Consider the following 23,728-nt stretch of genomic DNA (forward strand, 5'->3'; position numbering starts at 1 on the left):
ACCATTTAATGTACCCAAGTTGATCCATCAACTTGTTGGGTACAATCAGCCTGTCAGATTTTACATGTGATTGTTGCTAGCAGTAATCGCGTTTTCCTTTTTTATTTTTTTCCTGCAACCTTTGACCGGCTTTACTCCTGAAATTTCTCTGCACAGGTCTAAGCCCATTACCAGCTGAGTTTACAATACGGGCATTGTTGTACTAGATCTCTCATTTTCAGTTGTACTTTAGAATCACACTTTGCAGCATAAACGGGTTGAATGAATCAAGATATCCACACTAAACATTTGCATAATGTTTAAAAAAAAGTTTATTTCTCCATAATTTGAAGGATTACAGACTTGTTGGGTTGCTTCATAAATATCTATAAAATGCCTTTAAAATCTATCTTTATAGATCTATCTAAAAGGTTTATAAGTTTGTGCCAGTTTACCAGTCGTTCACAACTACCAAAATGGTTGCCATGGCTGAGCACAATTTGTACACTGCACTTTGCTCTTCTTTGTAAAATAAGCCCAAATTGTGTGTTCCTATCCACACATTAAATACATGCAGCAATATTGCCCCTTCACACAGGCAGTGCCTTCGATGTATAGCCAGCCACATCATCCCCCTTTCTGTAGGCAATGCGTGCCAAGATAGTCAGCAGAAATGTCTCTATGATGATCAACTGGCTGTTCATCACTGAAAAACAAAATTAATTAAAATATTATTTGGAGCCGATTGTAGAATATTCAGAACAAGTCATATTGTAATATTCCTGACATCAATTGATTAACATGTCTCCTTCTTACGGTAAAGATTTCATAGGAGGTAGTATCATTTGAAAACGTGTTTTTCACTGAAAGTTAGAAAATGTTGGAGTATAGCTCCAGCCTAATTCATTTTACTTTTGATAGAGTGGAAAAGGTTTTATTGGCCGTGTCCCAGTGATGGTGTATATCGAGTCCAGCAATCTTTCCAATGGGGACACGTTCCTCTATAAACTTTTAATAAAATGAAGAAGCATTAGAACTTCTGTCTAATCGCTTTTATTTAAAAATGGTGAGACTGAGGGGCACTGGATCCCTTGTTGTTGTTGGGCTGGATATACATTATACAATTTTCTTTTAGATTTACCAAAACCGTATAATATGAGGTCAAACCTAGACACTTTGAATTTGTGTGCCATCAAGCGGGCCCTTGCACTACATAGTTGAAGGTAAATCTAAAGGAAATTGAATAAGAAAATTGTATAATTTCCTTTAGATTTAGAAAATGTTATAATTTCCTTTAGATTTACCTCCAACTATGTAGTGCAAGGGCCTACCTTAATGGCACACAAATTGAAAGTGTCTAGGTTTGACCTCATATTATACAGCTTTAGTTATGTCAGTTGTTCCATTGGCAGTTTGCTGTAGTACAGCAGCCTCCGCAGGGATCTTGTAAAAAAGTAGTAGTAGGAAAAAGGAAAAGAGTGCCCCTCTAAAGATTTCCCTCAAGATTATGTGTATTGGATCGAGAAGCCAACACATTTCAGGGGTTCCAAGCTCCCACCCCCTCCTTCCTTTTCATTGGAGCTTTAAATTATGTAAAAAAAGGCTTGAATTCTGGATGATTAGCGGTAATAGGTTCCGGAAGAAATTGCTCCTTTAAATTCTCAGTTTTGCAGTTCTGTCTATATACCGGTACTTGTTGGGATGACTTTGCCCTATTCCCAAGACAATGTTCAGCAGCACTGGAAGTGAGGGCAATCTTTACAGCAAAAATCTAGACAACCCAAAACATTTGATGGGTCACAAGAGAAATAATACAGGATGTGATAGGCAGCTAAGGTATTTAAGAAACCGTACGTGAAAATAAATCCCTGCCAAGTTCTAAATCCTTGAAAGATGTGTGAAAAAATTGTCTTCTCATGAGGCTGTTTTCAAACAAATACATATTTATTTTAGCTTCACTGCAAATTCCAACTGTGGGACAACATCCCATATCAAATAGATAATAACAGAAGCCTATGGCCTTGCAATTATCCAATACACATTATAAACTGAAAATCCAGGCTACTCATACTAATATAGAGAGATGGCATGTGATTATTACATAGTAGCTGATAAAGAGAGCACATTGGGGCAAACACACTAAATGTTCAGAAAGATTTAAAGTAGAGCTATAGGCAAAACTTTTTTTTTTCCATTTTGGACAGAGTGAGGGAGGGTTATAACCCTTATAATGCCATCTTTGTCCCATTGAAATTTACCTTCACTTCCTGTCCCGTAGCCAAACAGGAAGTGAGAAGAAATCTCTGCAAATTAGGGTAATCTCTTGGAGACCCCCCCAGGTCACCAAAACTAGTGTCCCCCGTGGAAGATTTCCCCTCTATTATTTTTCTGAGGGCAACCCAAAATTTGCATTAGGGTGTGCAACCCAAAGCTCAAACACACATGCACAGTAATACAGTGGACAGTATCAGTGGAGCAGTGGACATGTCAGTAGGACATTGGATGGTGTCAGTCAATAGAGCAATTAACAGTGTCCGTAGGGCACAGATTGGTGTTTTTTTTTTTTTTTTTTATATATATAATCTTATTTTATTTATTTTTTTCAATAATTTTTTTACAATATTTTCTTTATTTTTATTTTTTACAATTTGTTAGACACCCCATTGGGTGCTTTGGTGAAATAGCAGAAAAAGGGACTGAGGACATAGAGCTCTGAGGTCTTTTTGACCCCAGATCTCATATTTAAGAGGTCCCGTCATGATTTACATTATATTCCTTGTAATAGGAATAAAAGTGACCCACATTTTTTTTTTTAAAAGAACAGTGTAAAAAATTAAAGGTAAAATAAGATTTTTTTTTTTAAACGCGCCCCGCTGAGCTCGCATGCAGAAGTGAACGCATACGTCAGTAGCGCCCGCATATGAAAACAGTGTTCAAAACCACACATGCAAGGTTTTGCCGTGATTGTTAGAGCGAGAGAAATAATTCTAGCCTTAGACCTCCTCTGTAACGCAAAACATGCAGCTTGTACAATTTTTTAAATGTCGCATATGGAGATTTTTAAGGGTAAAAGTTTGTCGTCATTCCACGGGCGGGCGCAACTTTGAAGCGTGACATGTTAGGTATCAATTTACTCCGCATAACATTATCTTTCACAATATAAAAAAAAAAATTGGGCTAACTTTACTGTTGTCTTTTTTTTAATGCAAACATTTTTAAATTCAATACATTTTTCCAAAAAAAGGTGCTCTTGTAAGACCACTGCGCAGATACGGCGTGACAGAAAGTATTGCAACGACCGCCATTTAATTCTCTAGGGCAGTGGTCATCAACCTTGTCCTGCAGGGCCCACTAACAGGCCAGGTTTGCAAGATAACTGAAATAAATCACAGGTGATATCATTTGCTCCTCAGTGATTGCAGTATTCTAGACTGCATCTCCCCAAGGTAATACATAAAACCTGGCCTGTAAGTGGGCCCTGCAGGACAGGGTTGATGACCACTGCTCTAGGGTATTAGAAAAAAAATATATATATAAGGTTTGAGGGTTGCGTTGCGATTCCTGTCAGAATCACAATCTGTTTCGTGCCCCGCTCTTGTGTGAACCCAGGCTGAAGTCACTATGACAAGCCACAGGAGCTGTGGGGGAAACTGCATGTGATTCGGACAGGAATTGGACCGCATTCCTGTTCAAATCGCATACGATTCTTTATAAAACAAGGGGGGAACTAATGCGCAAACCAGCCTAACCCGGGAAAAAATATAGTGGTACAAATAAATTAAAAGTTACAATCAAGCAGCAGCCACAACTAATAGTGCTCACGCACTGACAGCATATGATAGACAGGGGGATGTAGTGGCGCTTGCAAATACTAAAAACCGACAATAATTTAAAACAATAAAATATTCTAAACAATGATTCCTAAAGTATGAGAGTGAGTCCGTCCTCTACTGGGGTAAAATTGTGTTCCACTCGAGGTCTATGCCCAAAGAATACCATCCAGCATCAATAATTAGATGTGGAAGGAACTGCGAGTGAATGATTAAGAATGATTATGATTAAGCGACGTAGGGCTGTCGCGATACGCGTGAGGAGGACACAGAGGGCTTGCTGGTGAAGTCACCTGCTTTGCGGCCGCAGAGCGGTGACACTCGATTGTACACGCGCTGTTTAACACAGCAATGTTTGTGAGTGTATTCGTTTTTCTTTATTAAACTGATATCCTGTGGTTTTATGCTATGGAGGCATTCCTGTGTTTCTTTTTGAGAGCCTGAATGGGGAGGAGTGTGAGCCGTCTTTGGATCCTGGATTTTATCTATGTGACTGCAGAGCAGCTCCTGTTACAGGCTTGGTAAAAGCCTCAGGAAGGTAAGAGGCTGGTAAAAATAATCCCCACACTGAGGAAAATCGGGCTGGTTTGATTCACAGACATATGAGCACAATGTAACAAGTCTTCATTGAATGAGCACAATGTAACAAGTCTTCACTGAATTAACCACTGATCATCTGAATTGTTGAATGGAGCACAGATGCACTTTGCACTTTGGACTTTATTTTTAATATTATCATTATCACTTGATTGTGCACTGGATATAGTTTTATTCACTATCACTAATCCTGCAGTGATATTGTATTATCTGTTTTTGGACTATTATTTATGATTTTTTTATTTTTTTTATTTTTTATTTATTATTATATTATTATATTTTTTTCATCGCACAGAAAAACAACAGTTTTATGATTGAAACGTTTAGGTTTTTAGGACACTTGCATTTTTGGACTTCTTTTTAGTTGTTGCTTTTTCCTGCATGTGTTTGCTAATTAGTAATTAACCACTTTCCAGGAGAGCTGGAGCTTTCATTCACTGCTATTATTGTTTTATTTAGTAGCACTTTGCACTTGTTTTTTATCAAGCACTTTAAGGATTTATGACACATATTTTTAAAAAAAGGATTATTATCCCATGTACACTGCGGCCAGTCAGGCACTTTTATCCATTGGATTTCATTATTTATTCACTCGCAGTTCCTTCCACATCTAATTATTGATGCTGGATGGTATTCTTTGGGCATAGACCTCGAGTGGAACACAATTTTACCCCAGTAGAGGACGGACTCACTCTCATACTTTAGGAATCATTGTTTAGAATATTTTATTGTTTTAAATTATTGTCGGTTTTTAGTATTTGCAAGCGCCACTACATCCCCCTGTCTATCATACGATTCTTTGCTGTGAGATTTGAGCCCTTTAATTTTGTATTGCCTCAAATCGCACCGCAAACGTATCGGTTTCAGGTATCGGAGCAACCCTAATTAAAAACAAACAAACAAATTACGCAGCTAGGGGGTGTGTAACATTTAAATCAGGCGTCCCCGCGCCGAACGAACTGCGCATGCGCCGTCTGCTAAATTTTCCAGCTTGCATTGCTCTAAATGAGGTCGCTAGGACATCATTGGTTTCGACGTGAACGTAAATTATGTCCATCCGTATTCGCGAACGACGTAAAAAATTCAAAATTCGACCCGGGAACAACGGCCATACTTAACATAGGATACGCTGCATATAGCAGGGGTAACTATACGCCGGAAAAAGCCGAACGCAAACGACGTAAAAAAAAAGCACCGGGCGGTCGTTCATTTCTGAATCGGCGTAACTCCTCATTTGCATATTCCTCGCGTATACAAACGGAAGCGCCACCTAGCGGCCAGCGTGAGATTGCAGCCTAAGATCCGACGGTGTAAGTCACTTACACCTGTCGGATCTTAGGGAGATCTATGCGGAACCTGATTCTATGAATCAGGCGCATAGATCCGACCGACATAACTCAGAGATACGACGGCGTATCAGGGGATACGCCGTTGTATCTCTATCTGAATCTGCCCCAATGAATCCAGCCCAGTATCAGCGCAGTGAATGTGGTTACATCACCACTATAGTATCTTGGACAACGGGGGAGAAGAAAAACACCCCTGACAATTAGAGGAAAAGGCCGTGTAAGATTCCTGTCACACAGCGGGAAATCCCGTTTTGTTATGAAGCCCTAGGCTTACATCCTGATCATAGCTGTACTCCAAATACAAAAATCGTACAACGTTCTAAAGGTATCAATATATCATTTCATAATATTTTTCACAAAGCTGGAGTTCTGCTTTAACATTTGCAGATACAGGAGGTGAGGACTTCTGACATCATCACAAGAATGATTATTATCTAGGCGTTTCTTAATTATCAATGCCATTTTCAATATTTATAAGACTAAGTGGATACTTACTGCTAGCTCTGGCTTTATATGCATAGGGGGGAACACAAGGAAGAACTCCGGTACTGCCCAAGATATTAAAGATGGACGATTGTAAAGTGGTGAGGATGAGAAGCGTCTGGAAAACAAAGGCACAACAGAAACCCTGTGATGTTATCGTCATATGATCAAAACTCTGAATGGACCTGAAATATCACAGAAAACATTTTGAAATCCATGATAAAAGAAGGACTTATCAATAGAGAGTAAATTTTACCTGAAAAATTGCAAATTTTGTCCCCATACTCTTCTCCGCCAAGTGAACTTTGGCTTCTCTGAAAAGTATTCCAATGGGCCACAGTGCTATAACGGTGCAGAAACCAAGAATAATGTTCATCCAAAAGGCAATGCTGTGAGTTGATACCTGCAACACACAGAATACACAAGATGAGACATAGACTATAAATGGAGTGACAGGTAATAACCCAGATTGCAAGCAATTGTGTTGCAAGTTTGAAAATGAGTTGCCATGCTAGTTCTAGACTTGCCAGGCTTCACAAGTTTGTTGCACAATTGCAGCAAGTCTGCATTGCATGACTCCAAATCAACATTCTTTGCAAGCATTCTGGAAGTCTTCTGCAAGTTCTGGTTCAGTAATGTTGTGCAATAGTCATCCCACCACAGGGGTCACTGTGGCTGAATTTCCATGCTGTAGACTTGCAGAGGTCTTGCTGTAGACTCACCACTGCAACTTTGCTTTAGCTAGAGACTTGCTACAAATTGGAAAAGTGTCAACTAGAAGCTTAAAGTTCTCTGCAACTTGTCAATGAAAATGTGCAGCAAGTTACCAGATTTGCAATTCAACAAGCTTATGGCAATTTATCCTTGCTATCTGGGAAGAAATGCCAACCGAAGGAAAGTTTTTGCTCAAACGTGTATATACATTTTCTTAAAAACAAAAATAAAAGTGTTTACATTTTTTTTATTTTCTTTCTTAGCTATACAGAGAATTAAATATTCCATATAAACAAAATGTGTGCTTTCATATGAAGCAATAAAGTGGTGCTCTTGTCTCCTTTTCACTTGATTTCCAATTTCTCCCTACCACCGAATAAAAAAATAAAAAGGCTGGGTTTCACAAAGCTCAGTGATTCAAACAGAAATGTACACAGTAAAGTGTTTGTAAAGTCAAAAAATAAATGAAATAAATGCAATTTCTCATATTTGCACTGTAAATCCTGCTGCCATTGCGCTAAAATACCTGGTTGATCCTGCCTGTGCTGCTCCTCCTACTAGTGAACTGACCACACTAGCATGGCAGACAGTCCAAGCTACCGTTGTCAGTTTACATCTTGTGTCATCACACCAAATATACAGGCGCACTCTGCAAGAGCGTCTGTATCTTTCGTGCTCAGAGCGAAGCCCCGCCAATCCCTGATCTCTTGCTGCCGAGTCCGATTGTGTTCCACTGCCAAAACACTAGTTAAAAAAAACATTTTTTTTATTTTTATGAATGAATGAATTGTATAGCACTACACATGCGAACTGAATCGCCTCTGTGCGCTTTTTGGCTGGGGCGGTCATTTACCTCGTAGGATCTCGACACGCTTGGAACACACAGTCGTACAAACATATATACTGGGCCAATTTGGAAAGGATCCAATTAACCTACCAGCATGTCTTTGGAGTGTGGGAGGAAACCCACGCAGACACAGGGAGAACATGCAAACTCCAGGTAGATGGTGTCGTGGTCGGGATTTGAACCAGCGACCCTTTTGCTGCTTAGTGAAAGTGCTAACCACTACACCACTGTGCTGCCCAATTTGGTTTACCCAGAACAGTTAAAGTGTTACTAAACTCACAACAGTAAAATCAGTCTGTATATGCAGTAAAGCATGCTTGTTATACTCACTGTGGAACCTAAGGGTTATTCCTGCGCATTGTGTAAAAAGGCTTTTTGATCGTGTCTTCTCTGATCCTCCCCCTTTCTCCACTGTCCCCAATCCATCTCTTGATAGTACAGAGCCTTGGATGCACTCTGCACATGCTCAGTTTGGTGTGTATTACTAGAGGTTTTTTTTTTTTCTTGGGAGGCTGCATGTGATCAGCACAGGGCCAATGAGCACTGTCCAGACAAAGTGCCAGGGGTCATGCAGCCCTCATAGAACAATCATGGCAGAATGGAAACTCCTCCTACAAGCTTTACGAGACAGTGATAGAAGTCACAGGACTACTATATACTGCTGATGAGAAAGGGTATTTAGCAGTTTATATTTACTAAAACTATTGCATTTCCATGTTCTGTGTACTGTGGGAGATCAGATATAGTGAATGCAGGGTCCTGGGTGTAGTAACACTTTAAAGCTACAATATAATTTTTTTTAAAAGCATGTCTATAGTTAAAAATACTAAATATGAGATGGCAAAGAGGAAATCGTAGAAGGGACAGGAAACAGTACTGATCTCGAAACAGGACAGAATGGAAAGTAGTGAGCTAAAATACAGACATACTACATTTAACCCCAGTGCACAGGTAGGGACCGCATGCCATTGCATAGCAGCCCAATGCACCGCGCTTCTGTCAGTACAAATGAATGAAGAATCCTTTTGTGGACGTCAAACACAGTTAAAAGAAACAGAAGGAAACTGGATGTGTTAAAGCGCACATCACACTGTCCCTACACAGTGACTCACAGCAGCTGAAAACTGACAGTTGCCCCCATGCTAAAACAGAGCATTTTGCATGTGGACAGCATGAACGGGCCTTCAGTGAAATCTGAGAAATCAAATCAAGTGAAAAAAAATAACATATAAAACTGATCCTTCCTAGGCCACGTTTCTTGACCAGTATATGCAGATTTTAGAAAAGTTAAACGTGTACCGGCTCAGCTTGGCGGAGGAGTGCAACTGTTTAAACAACGTGTCAGGTCCTTATGCCTTTTTCCGCAATAAAAAATAAATACTAGGATTGAAGAAGATAACTGGCAATACACAGCATCACTACAAGCACAGTATAACTACAGTATGCAGCAGGATGGGTAATCAGCTGAATTGCCACTGGCAATAATTGCATGCTAGAAATCCGACATGCTGGTTTGTACCTACAGTAAAAGCCCATTCACACCTAGGCGTATATACGCCTGAAGCACGACGCTCGTGCCGCTGGAGGGGCGAATTTACATTGATGTCTATGAGATGGTTCACATCTCACGCCGAACGCCGAAACGCCGTACGCCTGCCGCCTGAAAACAAGTCCCGGACCCTTTTTTTCAGGCGGCGTTCGGCATAGACATCAATGTAAAATGTTTTGTGAAAAAAAAAAAAAAGTTTACAAATCGCGGCAAAATACGCCGCGTTATAGTGTGAATGCAGCCTTAGTCATTCAATGGATTGGCTTCAGCAATCTATGAGCAGCCTGCTCATAAATGGATTGAATCTCGGCTGGACTGGACTGGCCAAGACTCGAACCATCTATGGCTGGCTTAAGAGTGTCGTTGATCAAGACTGGGACAAGAAATAGGCCTGGTCATTTTAGACTGAGAGGCCGATTTTTTTTTTTTTTTATTTAAACCAAATTACAAATTATGACAATTACCGGTAAAAACTGTAATTTATTAAGCATTTAGAATTATTTCAATATATGATAATAAATTAAAGAATGAATGCAGTAAAAGAGTCGGTTCACATTGCAGCGGCACGACTTCGGGGGCGACTCTGCAAGTCGTCCTGAGGACGACTTCAGAGGCGATTTGCAAAACGACTTCTGTATAGAAGTCAATGCAGGTCGCCCCGAGCCGCCCCCGAAGTCGTACAGGAACCTTTTTCTAAGTCGGAGCGACTTGCGTCGCTCCTATTAGAACGGTTCCATTGCATTGAATAGGACGCAACTCGTCAGGCGGCTGAGCAGTCTGACGTGTCGCCCCAGTGTGAACCAGGTCTAAGTGCTAATCATTATTTAACAATTCAAAACAATTACAAATAGCAAAATATATAATTAATATATATATTCAAAATCACAAAACAAAATATCTGTGCTCTGGATTCAGGATTCAAGTTTTGTAGAAATTCACTGTTTTTTGCAACTCTGTTGATTAAATCAACAGGCTACCAGCCTACTGTAACTCCCTTAATGCCAGCATCCTCTACTTAGTACCAGCATCTCTATTGTCAGCATATCTCACAAGAGGTGGCACATTGCAGCGGGAGGATTACTCAAGCAAAGTAAGTTCCTACCCATGTCACAGTCCCTCCCTGGAGGCTCGCACCAGACCTGATATGGAAAAAATAATCTGTCTAAGCACATTGCGTAACATATTCTGTCTTCCTCCACAGGGCTTTTACAGGCATCTACCACTGAGTACTGACATCTTTCAGTGAGGCCGAAGGGAGGACTGGTCCAGTGGGACTTAGATAGTCCTGCTCAGTCAGTGTCACTCCCTAGAGGCCCACATCAGGTGCATGATATATGCAATATAATCACATATTTTATATTGCAGTTCTCACCCTCTGGAGCTCTCTGTCACATAAGTCAGCTCTTCTTAGGACATGCGGCCCTAGCTCACTGAGCAAATGCCCGGTGTGCCCTATGGCCAGTCCGGGCCTGGTCATAGACAATTGTCAGAACTTGCAACAAATTCATTAAACTGTCGGGAACATCTACATACAGATATATATATATATATATATATATATATATATATATATACACACACACACACTGTATATACATACGTACACACAAAGTATCTGACAAAAGTGAGTACAGATTGTACTTGTGTGTTTAGATATAGATTGTGTTTTACTGTTATATGTAAGAAAAAAAAAAAAAAAGATATATATACAGTATCTCACAAAAAGTGAGTACACCCCTCACATTTTTGTAATTATTTTATTATATCTTTTCATGTGACAACACTGAAGTAGTGAGTGTACAGCTTGTATAAGGCCCCGTACACACGACAGAGGAACTCGACGTGCTTGGCACGTCGAGTTCCTCGTCGAGTTTTGGGATGAAGCCGCCGAGGAGCTCGGCGGGCCGGCTTCTCCCATAGAAGAACGAGGACAACGAGAAAATAGAGAACATGTTCTCTATTTTCTCGTCGAGTTCCTCGGCGGCTCCATCGAGCCAAAACTGTACAGACGACAGAGTTTCTCGGCAGAATCCGGGTTTTGACCGAGTTTCTCGGTGAATTCTGCCGAGAAACTCTGTCGTGTGTACGAGGCCTTACAGTGTGCATTTGCTGTCCCCTAAAAATAACAACAACCAGCCATTAATATCTAAACCACTGGCAACAAAAGTGAGTACACCCCCTAAGTGAAAATTTCCAAATTGGGCCCAATTAGCCATGAAATCATGCTGAGCACGTGCACTCAAGTTCTTTGGTCGACCATGGCGGCCTGTTCTGAGTGGAACCTGTCCTGTTAAACCTCTGTATGGTCTTGGCCACCGTTGTGCAGCTCAGTTTCATGGTCTTGGCAATCTTCTTATAACCTAGGCCATCTTTATGTAGAGCAACAATTCTTTTTTTCAGTTCCTCAGAGAGTTCCCATGGTGCCATGTTGAACTTCCAGTGACCAGTATGAGAGAGTGAGAGTGATGGCACTAAATATAACACCAAATTTAACACACCTGCTCCCCATTCACACCTGAAACCTTGTAACGCTAATGAGTCACATGACACTGGGAGGGAAAATGGCTAATTGGGCCCAATTTGGAGGACATTTTCACGTATATAAAATAAAGTTACCTAACGCAGACAGCAAAGAGAAATGGAAGTGTTTCCTAGTTTGGTGTTCAGCAATGTTTAAGCTCCAAAGATCCCATGCCACTCTCCTGGTCTGGAGTGTTTCAGAGCTGAGTATGTTTTTCCTTGATAGAAGCCTTTGGGCGTTTGCTACAGGCACCAGCTCGAAGATTCAAGACTAAATAGAGATACTGAAACTGCTAAACAAATGCTGCAATTAATAAGTACTCAATGTTTCTGGTGCTCCACCTCTTCCTACCCCTCATGCAGAAGATTTGCTATGTTATAGGGAACATCTAGAAATATGAATTGAAAGCTTGCACTTCCTGGATTGTGAGTGTGCCTATAGCCCCATAAATGTATATCTGCAGTGAGATCTAAGGCATTGTACCGCTAAATGCTTGTCTCACCAGAACTGGAATGAATTTTAAATGATTGCTGATATCGCTAATGTGCTACTTTTGGTTTTCCTTGCTGAAGAGGAGGCAAAGCTCTGCCTCCACCAAGATGGCCACCTCTGCAAACAGTCACAGTACAGAATAGGTTATGGTAAGTCAGTAGTGGGAAAAAGATTTACTGCCTACAAATAATACTGGCGAATATCCCTTTGCGTTCCTTTGCGTTATTTTTCTTCCGTCTGCCGGATCGGATGAACACGGACATACGGTCCGTGTTCATCCGATCCCCCATAGGGGAGAGCGGAGGAAAGACAGGGCGGTCCCTGCACAGTGTGCGGGGACCGCCCTGTCAGCTGCTGCCAGCTTAGCTGGGATTTTACGGAGGATCCCCGCTGAGCTTTTGCGGACACACGGAGCGGATCATTACTGATCCGCCCGTGTGAAAGGGCCCTAAGAGACAATAAATCTCTTTTTACATTCTAAAAGTAACTGGCGCCCACCATTTCATCTTGCATTACACCCACCTTGCCTTGTAACCCACTCTACACAGAAGGATGTCAGCTGTCCCTAACTCTGGAGGCCACCATAAGGCTACAGGGGCCCCCGGGACTTTGCTACACTTAAATAGAATTAAAAAAAAAAGGAGGGTTTGCATTATATAGAATATTACAGCACAATTACACCAAATTCCCACTGAAGATTAGAAAAGTATACCAACTCACATCATCCACGTCATATACTCCATCAGCTGTGAGAATCATACCAATGATATTAAAGGCCGGCTTCAGAAAGGCCAGTTGGAAAACTCCCAGGACAAAAAGGTTCACCTTTCTCCTGCAAAGTAAGCATTTGGATTCAGCTTAATAAGTGAAGACTTTACTGTTATATTTCATAAACGGCTAGTCAGCAGTCTGTGAATTCTGCATCAGCAAGCCATTAGAAGCATCAAGGGTCACTTCTGAAAGTACCCCGATGGCCAGATGTACTTTATTACAAATATACATCACAAGGAGCATACTCTCTACCTGCTGTTCACTACACCACAAGATCAGAAATATATAAATATATATAAATATCTATAAATGACGGTCATAAGACAGGTAGAAAGCCATTGCTGAAAATGCTAGTTGCCTAGCTGTCTCTAAATGAATTGCTTTATGAATCGCTAACCTAAAACAACCATGCAGCCAATAAAAATGGAGTGAGGTTTGAACACCCAAATCACACTCTTGCTCCAGATTCGAGTTGGAGAAAGTGCAAAAGCCATTATTCCAGCATGACAGCCAGACAACTAGCACTTTCTAACGAATGTTTATCACTTTTTTTCTAGTACACATGTCCTTTAAAGTAGCACTTCAACCAAACATACAAATGTTGCGTTTAATGTTTAAGGGTTCACACTTACCAGCTTGATGGCTCTATCCTTTGGTTGGCTACCGTGCTAGCTAAATCCGTATAGCTGACAGTATCCTCATCTTTTTAAGGGTCCTGAATTTATGTGAACATGTGGGTTACCAGGTTCCAAAAGTCCAGTATCAGCCTTCCTCTGACTCTGTTTTAGGATATGACTGCTGGCTCTCACCACATGCATTGCTGTGCAACCTTTGTCACACTTTAGTGCAGGGGTCTCCAATCTCTCTAAACAAAGGGCCAGTTTATTGTCCTTCAGACTTTAGGGGGGCCAGACATTGACCAGTGGGAGTAGAAAAGGTCCTAATGTAAGTGGTAGGAATAGTGTTCCATCGTTTGTTTCAGTGGGAGTAATTGTACCCCATCATTGGTGTCACTGGGAGGAATTATGCCCCTTCATTGGTGTCATTGGAAGGCATTGTGCCCCACCATTAGCGTCATTTGGCCCCATTGTTGGTGGCATTGGGAGGAATTGTACCCCATCATTGGTGTCATTAGGCCCTATTGTTGCTGTCATTGGGAGAAATTGTGCCCATTATTGGGTCAGTGGGGGGAATGCCCCATTGTTGGTATCAGTGGATAAATTAGTGCCCCAAGAGCTGTATTAAAGCTAACAAAGGGCCACATCTGGCCCTTGGCAGCAGTTTGGAGACCACTGCTTTAACGTGTTAGGGGATGAAGCTACAATATTTCATGGAAGAAGAAGAAACACACTGGTGTGCACTGGATTTGAGGAAAATAGCAAGGTGTAAAATACTTATTTCATATAACAGTGTTATATGTAGAGCTTGTGCCGTAAACATTCAGATATTTTTGATATATTAAGACATAGGGGGTTATTTACAAAAGGCAAATCCACTTTGCACTACAAGTGAAAACTACTTGAAATTGAACTGAAAGTGCACTTGGAAGTGCAGTTGCTGTAGATCCGAGTGGGACATGCAAGGAACATAAAAATACAGCATTTTAGCTTGCACATGATTGGATGATAAAAATTAACAGAGCTTCCCCCATTTCATATCTACCCCTTAGATTTACAACGACTGCACTTTCAGTGCAATTTCAAGTGCACTTTGCACTTGTTGGGCCAGATTCACGTAGCGCAGCGGATCTATAGATCTGCTCGATCTACGTGAATTAAGATCCGCTCCCGCAAGTTTAGGAGGCAAGTGGCTAATTCACAAACCACTTACCTCCAAACTTGCGACGGCGGATCCTAAATCCTCCGGCGGAATTCAAATTCCGCGGCTAGGGGAGTGTACTATTTAAATCAGGCGCGTTCCTGCGCCGATTTAAATGCGCATGCGCCGTCCGGGGAATTTCCCGGCGTGCATTGCTCCCACTGCCGTCGCTAGGACGTCAGTGGTTTCGACGCTTACGTAAACGACGTCCATCCGTATTCTAGAACGACTTACGCAAACGACGTTTAAAAATTTAAATTCGACGTGGGAACGTCAGCTATACTTAACATTGGCTGCGCCTGATGAAAGCAGGGGTAAGTATACGACGGGTACGCCGCTACGGAAACGTCGTAAGAAGACTGCGTCGGGTCCGCGTATGTTCGTGAATTTGCGTATCTCGCTGATTTACATATTATTTATCGTAAATCAGCGGGAACGCCCCCGGCGCCATTTTTAAATTGAAAAAAAGATCCGACAGTGTAACACAGTTACACCTGTCAGATCTTAGCCCTATCTATGCGTATCTGATTCTATGAATCAGGCGCATAGATAGGACCAGTTTACGTCAGAGATACGATGGTGTATCTGTAGATACACCGTCGTATCTCTTTGTGAATCTGGCCCGTAGTTTGCACTTGTAGTGCAAAGTGGATCTGCCTTTCGTAAATAACCCCCATAGAGTGAGTGCATTGCCATGAACTGCAGCAACGCATATTAGCGCAAGACTTTTAGCATGTGTTGCCTAAATGCACTGGTGTGAGTGAGCGTTTATGGTAACCAATCACAGAGTGACATCACATTTTATATGCCTTCCAGGAAACTTGCCTATAGAGAATATGGAAGCTGCCATTGCTAATCTTTTAAAGCTGCTAGTTAGTCTTTGGTGTAAATACTTTAGCGTTACTTACCCAAAACACATATAGAACAAATCAGAATTTCTAATGTATATCTGAATATCTAATGTATCCTTGCTCCAAGTCGATTTTTGTGAGTCATTGCAGAAGTGTAACGACAAAACACTGAGCCCCACAGTAAAATACTGATGTCCCTGTATGGACATACACACTTGCTTCCCATGCCCCTCTTAGTGACTTCTGTTTGCACGTCACATCTCCTGCAATGGTACGTACCATCTCTGCAGAATATCTTCCTTCTGTGAGGACATTTTTGCAACAACCTGGGCCGGACTTACCATTGGGCTTGACTTGCCATTGGGCTTGCCAGTCATTAAATTTTTCATTTAAAGTGTGTTGATTGGTCTAGCATTTTTACCTGTTCTAGGGACATTGATTATTTTTGTTCTCCGTCCAAGTAGACAAACTGTCTTTCTTTTATTATTACCCTTGTGAAGCTATTTTTGCAATATTATGCCCGGTGTCTGTCCCTTTGCTGGATGTGGCATGTTTCTTTGGCTCCAATTGCTGGATTTGCCCTTTGAATACATTGCACTCTGACTTGTGTCAGTGCTTTTTTGTGCCCATGCTCAGTATACATCATGTCCTTCGGGACAACGCTATGTTTACTATTGATGACTACGTGCCATCATTATGCGACGCGGTCGCGATGACGTCATTACGCCCGGTCATTCTTCTGCGCATATGCGGACATCCGAATGACACTATTTATAGCTGCGGCAACTACTGATGGACAGACGTGATGGCTCGTACGGCGAAATTATATGATCTCTCTCCATCTGACAGGTACAGCTGAAGCTCTTTCCTTGCCAGACTCTTTGTGGTGATATTGGGTTATTTATCCCCATACACACATTAATTTTATGCTGTTATGCTTCCCTAGGCATACCCCTTTGAAGTGGGGGAATACATACAGTTGTGTTCAAAATTATTCAACCCCCCAATGCTGTAAAGGGTTTTAGGGAATTTAGTGTACATTTGTAATTGTATTCAGAATGAATTTCTACAAGGACTTCTTAGGCCTTGTACTCACGACCGGATCTGTGCGCTGGAAACTGTCTGCCCGACAGTTTCCGGCGTACAAGGCTGATTTGTGTTTTGTTCCGCTGGCGTGTACACACCAGCGGACCAAATTCCCGTCGTACCGGAACGCGTGCACGTAAACTACGTACGACGTCACTATAAAGGGGAAGACCAAAGTTAATGGCGCCGCCCTCTGTTCCTCTTTTGCTAGTTACGGGTTTGCTCGTGTTAGTGAAGGTTTGGTTAGAGCTGATTCGCGCTTCTCGGTCTCCAGGCTTTGACAGCGTGTATTCACGGGTTCAGTGCGTGTGCTTGCGGTAACGTAGTTGTCATTCGGCTATAGGCAAGCAGGTTGTTTCTGCTTTAGCAGTTGCATCCTGTGCGCTCGTATCTGTTTGTCACGCGTTTGTCGCAGGTAGTGCTGGATTTGCGAGTGCTTTCTGTTTCAGTGTGTTCTTGACTGACCAGCCGGCCGGTTTGAAGCCATGATGGAGCAGCAGCGTCAATTTTCGCGAGTTGGTGCTGTTTATGGGATGGCTGCTGGATATGTTCATTTGTCCAGTACTTTGGCCAGAAACAGGGGGCGGAGGCGTTTCTGGACCAAGAATTGGTTGCGCCAGCGTGACCAGTTCTCACATATGCCTCTGCTTAGGGAACTCCAGGAGAATAATCCTAATGACTTTAGGAATTTTCTCCGCATGACGGACCCCGTATTCAACCGTCTGCTGGATCTTCTGTCCCCCTATATCACGAGGCAGGACACTGTGATGCGCCAAGCCATCACGGCCGAGCAGAGGCTTATTGCCACGTTGCGGTACCTGGCGACTGGGAGGAGCCTGCAGGACCTCAAGTTCTCGACAGGCATCTCTCCGCAGGCGCTTGGGGTCATCATACCGGACACGTGTGCTGCCATCATCAAAGTTATGCATGAGGAGTATATTAAGGTAAGTTTCCTGGCTGTAATAATGTGGCCAACTAACTTTATTTTTATTTTCCCAGATATGCTGTGTGTTTAACTAACGTTACCTTTTCTCCCTATGCATGTTGATATCAGCTTTACATGTTTTATTCTTGGCCTACCTGCATATTTGTCCCTTACCCAATATTAACCTGTCCAGCATGCTATCCTAGGGACAAACCCACCTTGCCATTTTTTCAAACAGGAGTTTTTGGTTTTTGTGTCCCCCCCCCCCCCCTTCAAACTTTTATTGTCCCCATCAGAGGGCTGTGGAGTCTCTTAATGAAGTGGCCCTATATATTTCATTTCCCAAATTCTCCATGCACATTTTTCTAATGCAATTTTAATACTGTGAACTGTCACAAGGATGCTTGTAGGATGTATTTGTTACAAAGTACTAAATCTCTAATAATTTTGTTTGTCCCCACAGCTACCCTCCACACCACAGGAATGGCAGTCTGTGGCTTCCCAATTTGCCCAGCGGTGTGATTTTCCAAACTGCGGTGGAGCAATAGATGGGAAACACGTCCGCATAGTGCCCCCACCCCGCTCGGGGTCCTACTATTATAATTACAAGGGTTATCATAGTATTGTGTTGATGGCGGTGGTGTCGGCACAGTATGAGTTTCTATATGTGGACGTGGGGAAGAACGGCCGGATGTCTGATGGGGGAGTGTTCGCACGGACTGATTTCTATGATCGTCTCCAAGCTGGTGGTCTGGCATTGCCACCAGATGAAGATAATGTGGAAGGACTTCCGTTTGTGTTCCTAGCGGACGAGGCTTTCGGGCTTGGTCCTCACCTCATGCGGCCTTTTCCCCAGAGGACCCTCACCTCAGAGAGGAGTGTGTTTAATTTTCGGTTGGCCAGGGCTCGGAGGGTAGTCGAGAATGCCTTTGGGATACTCACCAACCGGTTCCGCCTGTTCAGGACATCGATACATCTGGCGGAATATAAATTGGACACCGTTGTATTTGCCTGCTGCATTTTGCACAACTTTTTACGCAGGCACTCCCAGACGTACCTACCCGACATCGGTTCTGAGGCAAGACTACCCTCAGATCCCCTTCCCGGGCTGGACACTGGTCGCGCTGGCTTGGCCCCCCAATCAGCTCGTGAGGTACGCGACAAATATGTTGAGTACTTCATGGGTCGGGGGGCCATTGCTATGCCAGATCATATTTCTTTCTAATTCGGCCCCCAAAGAAAGGAATATTCTAAAAAATAATAAATAATTAGACCATTGGACTTTATACAGTTGTTTGTCATTAATGCTTTTTCTCTTTTTCTGTCTTCCTGGTTCTCTAACTAACTTCTTCAATTGTAATGCATAATTGATTTCTCCACTTTTAGTAACTAACCACATTTTGCACAGTATTCACTCATCTACAAACAGGGTATTGAGTCTAGAAATAAGAAGCAACTCCATTTGTAAATGTTGAGGTCAAGTTTTTTAATTTTTGCTTGTTCATGACCCCAAAAATAATTTTATATTTTTTTCATTACTCCCTGCTTTTGTACTTAGGAGTCTACAAATTTTTTTTTAACTTTTTTTTTTTTTTCAGGTAATTCAACCAAAAATATTATGCAGATTATACATTTATTAACCAGTTCACTTTTTTTTTTCTCAAATATAGTTAGATTTATTGTTTACATATATATATATATATATATAGATTATTTTTGGTGGGGTGTTTACCGCCTTAATTATTTTTTTGGGCATATTTTGTATGCACAAAAAACAATAATTTTTTAACCATTTTTTTTGTTTTTGGTGTGTTTTTCTAAAAGTAAATTTTTAGGTGAGAATTTGGAGTCAAATCTCTACTTCACTAAATTCAGTGATTAGAGAGATTTATAATTCTATATATATATTTTTTAAATTTTTTGGCGTTGTTTATTCTTTATGGTCTAAACTTTATAGTATCCCAAAATGTTCAACATGGTCAAAAAGTAACAAAATCCAATTTCAAAAATATAAAAACTCACAACAGCAGTCAGTCATGGTGTGCTTTCACACTGGAACACGCCAAAATTGGAAGATACACACATTCAGTGCAAACTCGCCAAATGTCATTGGTTCAACAGACAAATGGCCACATGTGCTATCTGACATCATGGGTGATCAATGTCTGTGTTTTGTGGGAGCAAACCCTTCCTCTCAACTACTTGAGGATGGAGGAGGGGGTTGGACCCACAAAGCACAGACATTAGATATTCTGTGATGGCAGATAGCACATGTTGGCACACTGTGTGTGTATCTTCAAATTTTGGCGTATTCATTATTCAAACTGTAAAAATGTTTGTGGGGGCGGGGGATGGGCGGGGGGTGTTTCAGTCTTTGACACGGCCCATCATGTCAATAATGTTCTTAAAATTAGATTCGATGACCATCATTCTTTGCCGCATATTGTCCATTTCCGTGCTGCATTCCAAAAGGACATTTGTTACATTCTGTTCCATGAGAAACATCCTTTCACGCATATTGTGCATTTCAGTGCTGCACTCCATTACCTGCTGAATAATTATAGCAGCACTTGCACGTGAAAATATTGGCACACCATCCTCCTCCCCTAAAAAAAAAAAAAAAAATGGCATTTACAACATTATTTTTCGATGAGGCCTATCTACATATGTTTTTTTGAATCAAGCTAGGGTGACACTGACCTGATGGGCTTCTCTTTTCCACCTCTTCGACATCTTCTATCACTCCTCCTTCTTCCACCACCTCCCCATCATCTTCAATCACTCCTCCTTCTTCCACCACCTCCCCATCATCTTCGACTCCTCCTTCATCCATCAATCCACCTTCTTTCAATTCGCCAAATTGTTCTTCCGCCACTTGCCCTTCATCTGCTATGACTTCTAAGTCCAAAATTACTTCTTCCTCCTCTCTTCCTTCCTCCTTTCTTCCTTCCTCCTCTCCTTCCACATCCTCCTCTCCTTCCACATCCTCCTCTCCTTCCACATCCTCTTCTCCTTCCACATCCTCCTCTCCTTCCACATCCTCTTCTCCTTCCACATCCTCTTCTCCTTCCACATCCTCCTCCTCCTCCACATGTTGAGATGGCAGATTTTGGCCTTGTCTGGCCCTCTCTGCCTCCTCCAAATGCTGGCGACTTCTTTCCCCTGAAATAAACCAAAAAAAATGTAGACTCATCAGCACACAGATATTGGAGAGCATAAATCGCACACATTGCTTAGAAGATGCTTTCATTTAGTTACTTTTATCTTTCACCAAACCTACATTTTGCAATTACTTCTATATGGCAAGCTCTGATCCTGCCCCTTTTTAGCAAAGTGACACACATGGATGTCCCCCCTAAACTGTATTTCTGGGAGACCCTACCAAAACCCTTTTTTGATTTGGGGAGACACAGGTGCTCTGCATTGCAGATGTGAAAACATCTGCTTTATTACCACTGTTTTTAGAATGAATCCTGTTTGCCTTTCCCATTCTCATACTTTTTTTTTCTAGAACTAGCTTTTACACAATGTTTACAAACAAAGTTTTTGGCCAGTGAGCCATGTCCAGGTGTGTTGTTCCTGGAATAACCGAGCCTTTCTGATAAACTATGTGATGTTACGTTGTTTACTAAGAACACTGTTTGTAAATATGTAGTTATTTATGTCCTAAAAAATAAATGACAACATGTCTTTAAAATTACAAGCAGGCCAAGGAGGCAGATGGTGAAATATACATGGCAAAACATTATTGCAGACAATCACCCCCCCCCCCCCAACCCCAATATATATTTACTTACTTTTACGCAGAATTTTAAGTATTTTCTTCATCTGATGTGGCTCCCTCAATTTTAAGTCTGACCATCGTTTCCTCAGCTGTTCCTTGGACCTGGTGATCCCAAACATCCTCTGCATTCTCCTCGCCACCTTGTCCATAATATGTGCCTTTCGGCGGTTAGGGGTCTTGTATGGCCCTAATTCACCATCATAGTCCTTCTTTCGCATGATGTAAACTAACTCCACCATTTCCTGGAACCGCATATTAGTGGCTTTATATCTTCTTTTCCTTGATCGGGACGTCCCTGCCTCTGTCCCTTCACTTGTGGCATGAGAGCATCGTGCCCGCTCGTGTGACATCGCCATCTTTCCTTTCCCACAGAGATTATGGGCGTGGAAAAGATGAATTCTTACGCCATGGGCGGAGAAGAGGGCGGCGTTTAATACATACGCGGAGTGTAGAGAATGCAAACAACGTGTTTACGTCCGTTACGCGGAGAATCTTCGAGCGCATCCAGAACATACACAGTTAACGCCATATTTCCTAAACTCATTGATTAGGGGCCTCGCAAAGGTGACGAGGGCGGGGTTTCATAAATACGCGGAGTGTTTAAAAGGTTTACGCCGTGATTACGCATCTTACGCGGTAATTAGGCGAGCGTGAGAAACGAGGAGCGAGAGACAGGAAGGTAAGGAAATTAAAAATGTGATCAGCAGAGGCCTTGAAAATGTAGACACATGGGATGGGGGTTTGGGCTGTTGGTTGCACCCTTTTTAAGCTATTCTGTCTATGGGGTACCACAATGTTATTTTGGTATCCAAATGCTTTTGGACACCTCACAAAATAGAGATGTGAACAATGCTGTACCTCATTGACAAGTTTTTGAATGGTGTATTCAGATCAGGCAAAGTATTGTTCAAGTGTTGGTTGTACAGAGGTCATTAGGAAGTGTCTTTTATGTCATCCATTGTCAGGGGCATGAGATTTACACATGAAAGAGTGCCTAGATGAAAACTGTCATTTGTAAGCATTGGTTAATTTTATATATTTAAAATATTTACTGCAATGTGAACAATGGCTCTGCATCTAGCAAATCAATGTTTGGTACAAGCAATGCGGCCGAGCTGCCAATCATTGTTTAAACAAGAGAGACTGTGTTTGGAATTAGATATAGGTAATAAATTGGAAGACACATATTAGATCAAGGTCAACGCTGATCCTTTGGAATATTTATTTTTCTGTGGTTTATGTTTTTGTAATCTAGACTCAAAAAGAAATATAATTTTGCAAAAATTACAATGGACCTCCTACAAAGCAAGGAATCTATAGAGGCCTTACTTCAAAAATACCAGGACACGCCCATCCTGTGGAATTCAAAGCACTCTTTATATTGCAATAAAGAGGTACGAGCGGCAGCACTAGAAGAGCTAGCAAATTATATGCAAACTTGGGTGCCAGGATGCACTGCCAACATGGTGAAGGATAAACTTGCCAACCTCAGAAGCACATACAGGAGAGCATACAAAGCTAATAAAAGCCAAAAATCGGGAGCAGCAGCAAGACAAGCAAAGGAACCCAAACTGTGGTATTATAAACAGATGGCTTTTTTGCGGGACGAAATGGAAGGCAGGAAAACGATGTCCAGTCTTTCTTCCAACCTTTCCTCCATGCTACCTTCCAGCGGACCTTCCCCAGATGACCACAGCCCTGCAGAGTCGGAGGAAGAGGGCCTGGCTGACAGAGATGCAGATCTGCCACCCTTCGATGAGGAGGTATAGTAGTTTCCTCTATATTTATGGCGTAAATAATTCTTGGTGGATTAATGATTAGATATTGTAAAAAAAAAAAAAAGCTGGGAAAAAGCAAACAAAAAGGTGTACAGACAAATAGGTGTCAGGGATGACAACTGCAGGGGTCAGAAGTAGAGTGTATTCAAGTAATAATGAACAGAAAATACTAAACGAAAAACATGAAAATGAGTGTGGTTTTATTTTGCAAAATTGTAAAAAAATTCCTTTTTTTTCCACACAGGAAGAAGAGATCAGCCAGGAGGTGGCAGATCCTCAGGTGTCTGTCAGCCAGGAGGAGGCCGGGGTCAGTGGCAGCCAGGAGGAGGCCGGGGTCAGTGGCAGCCAGGAGGA

At 41.8% G+C, this 23,728-nt stretch overlaps 1 protein-coding gene across 1 annotated transcript in view; it reads right to left on the reverse strand.

The window, feature by feature from the left end:
- Positions 1 to 293: 293 nt before the first annotated feature.
- Positions 294 to 23,728, reverse strand: part of SLC51A (solute carrier family 51 subunit alpha) — a 59,751-nt gene continuing 36,316 nt past the window's right edge. The window contains exons 6-9 of the mRNA XM_040349616.1: positions 13,082 to 13,193; positions 6,495 to 6,641; positions 6,251 to 6,356; positions 294 to 685 (exon numbers count right to left, since the gene is read on the reverse strand). Of these exons, the coding sequence (XP_040205550.1) occupies positions 570 to 685; positions 6,251 to 6,356; positions 6,495 to 6,641; positions 13,082 to 13,193 (481 nt within the window). The 3' untranslated portion in view covers positions 294 to 569. The remainder of the gene's footprint in view (positions 686 to 6,250; positions 6,357 to 6,494; positions 6,642 to 13,081; positions 13,194 to 23,728) is intronic.

Source organism: Rana temporaria, chromosome 4 (genome assembly GCF_905171775.1).
Source record: "Rana temporaria chromosome 4, aRanTem1.1, whole genome shotgun sequence".
NCBI lineage: Eukaryota > Metazoa > Chordata > Amphibia > Anura > Ranidae > Rana > Rana temporaria.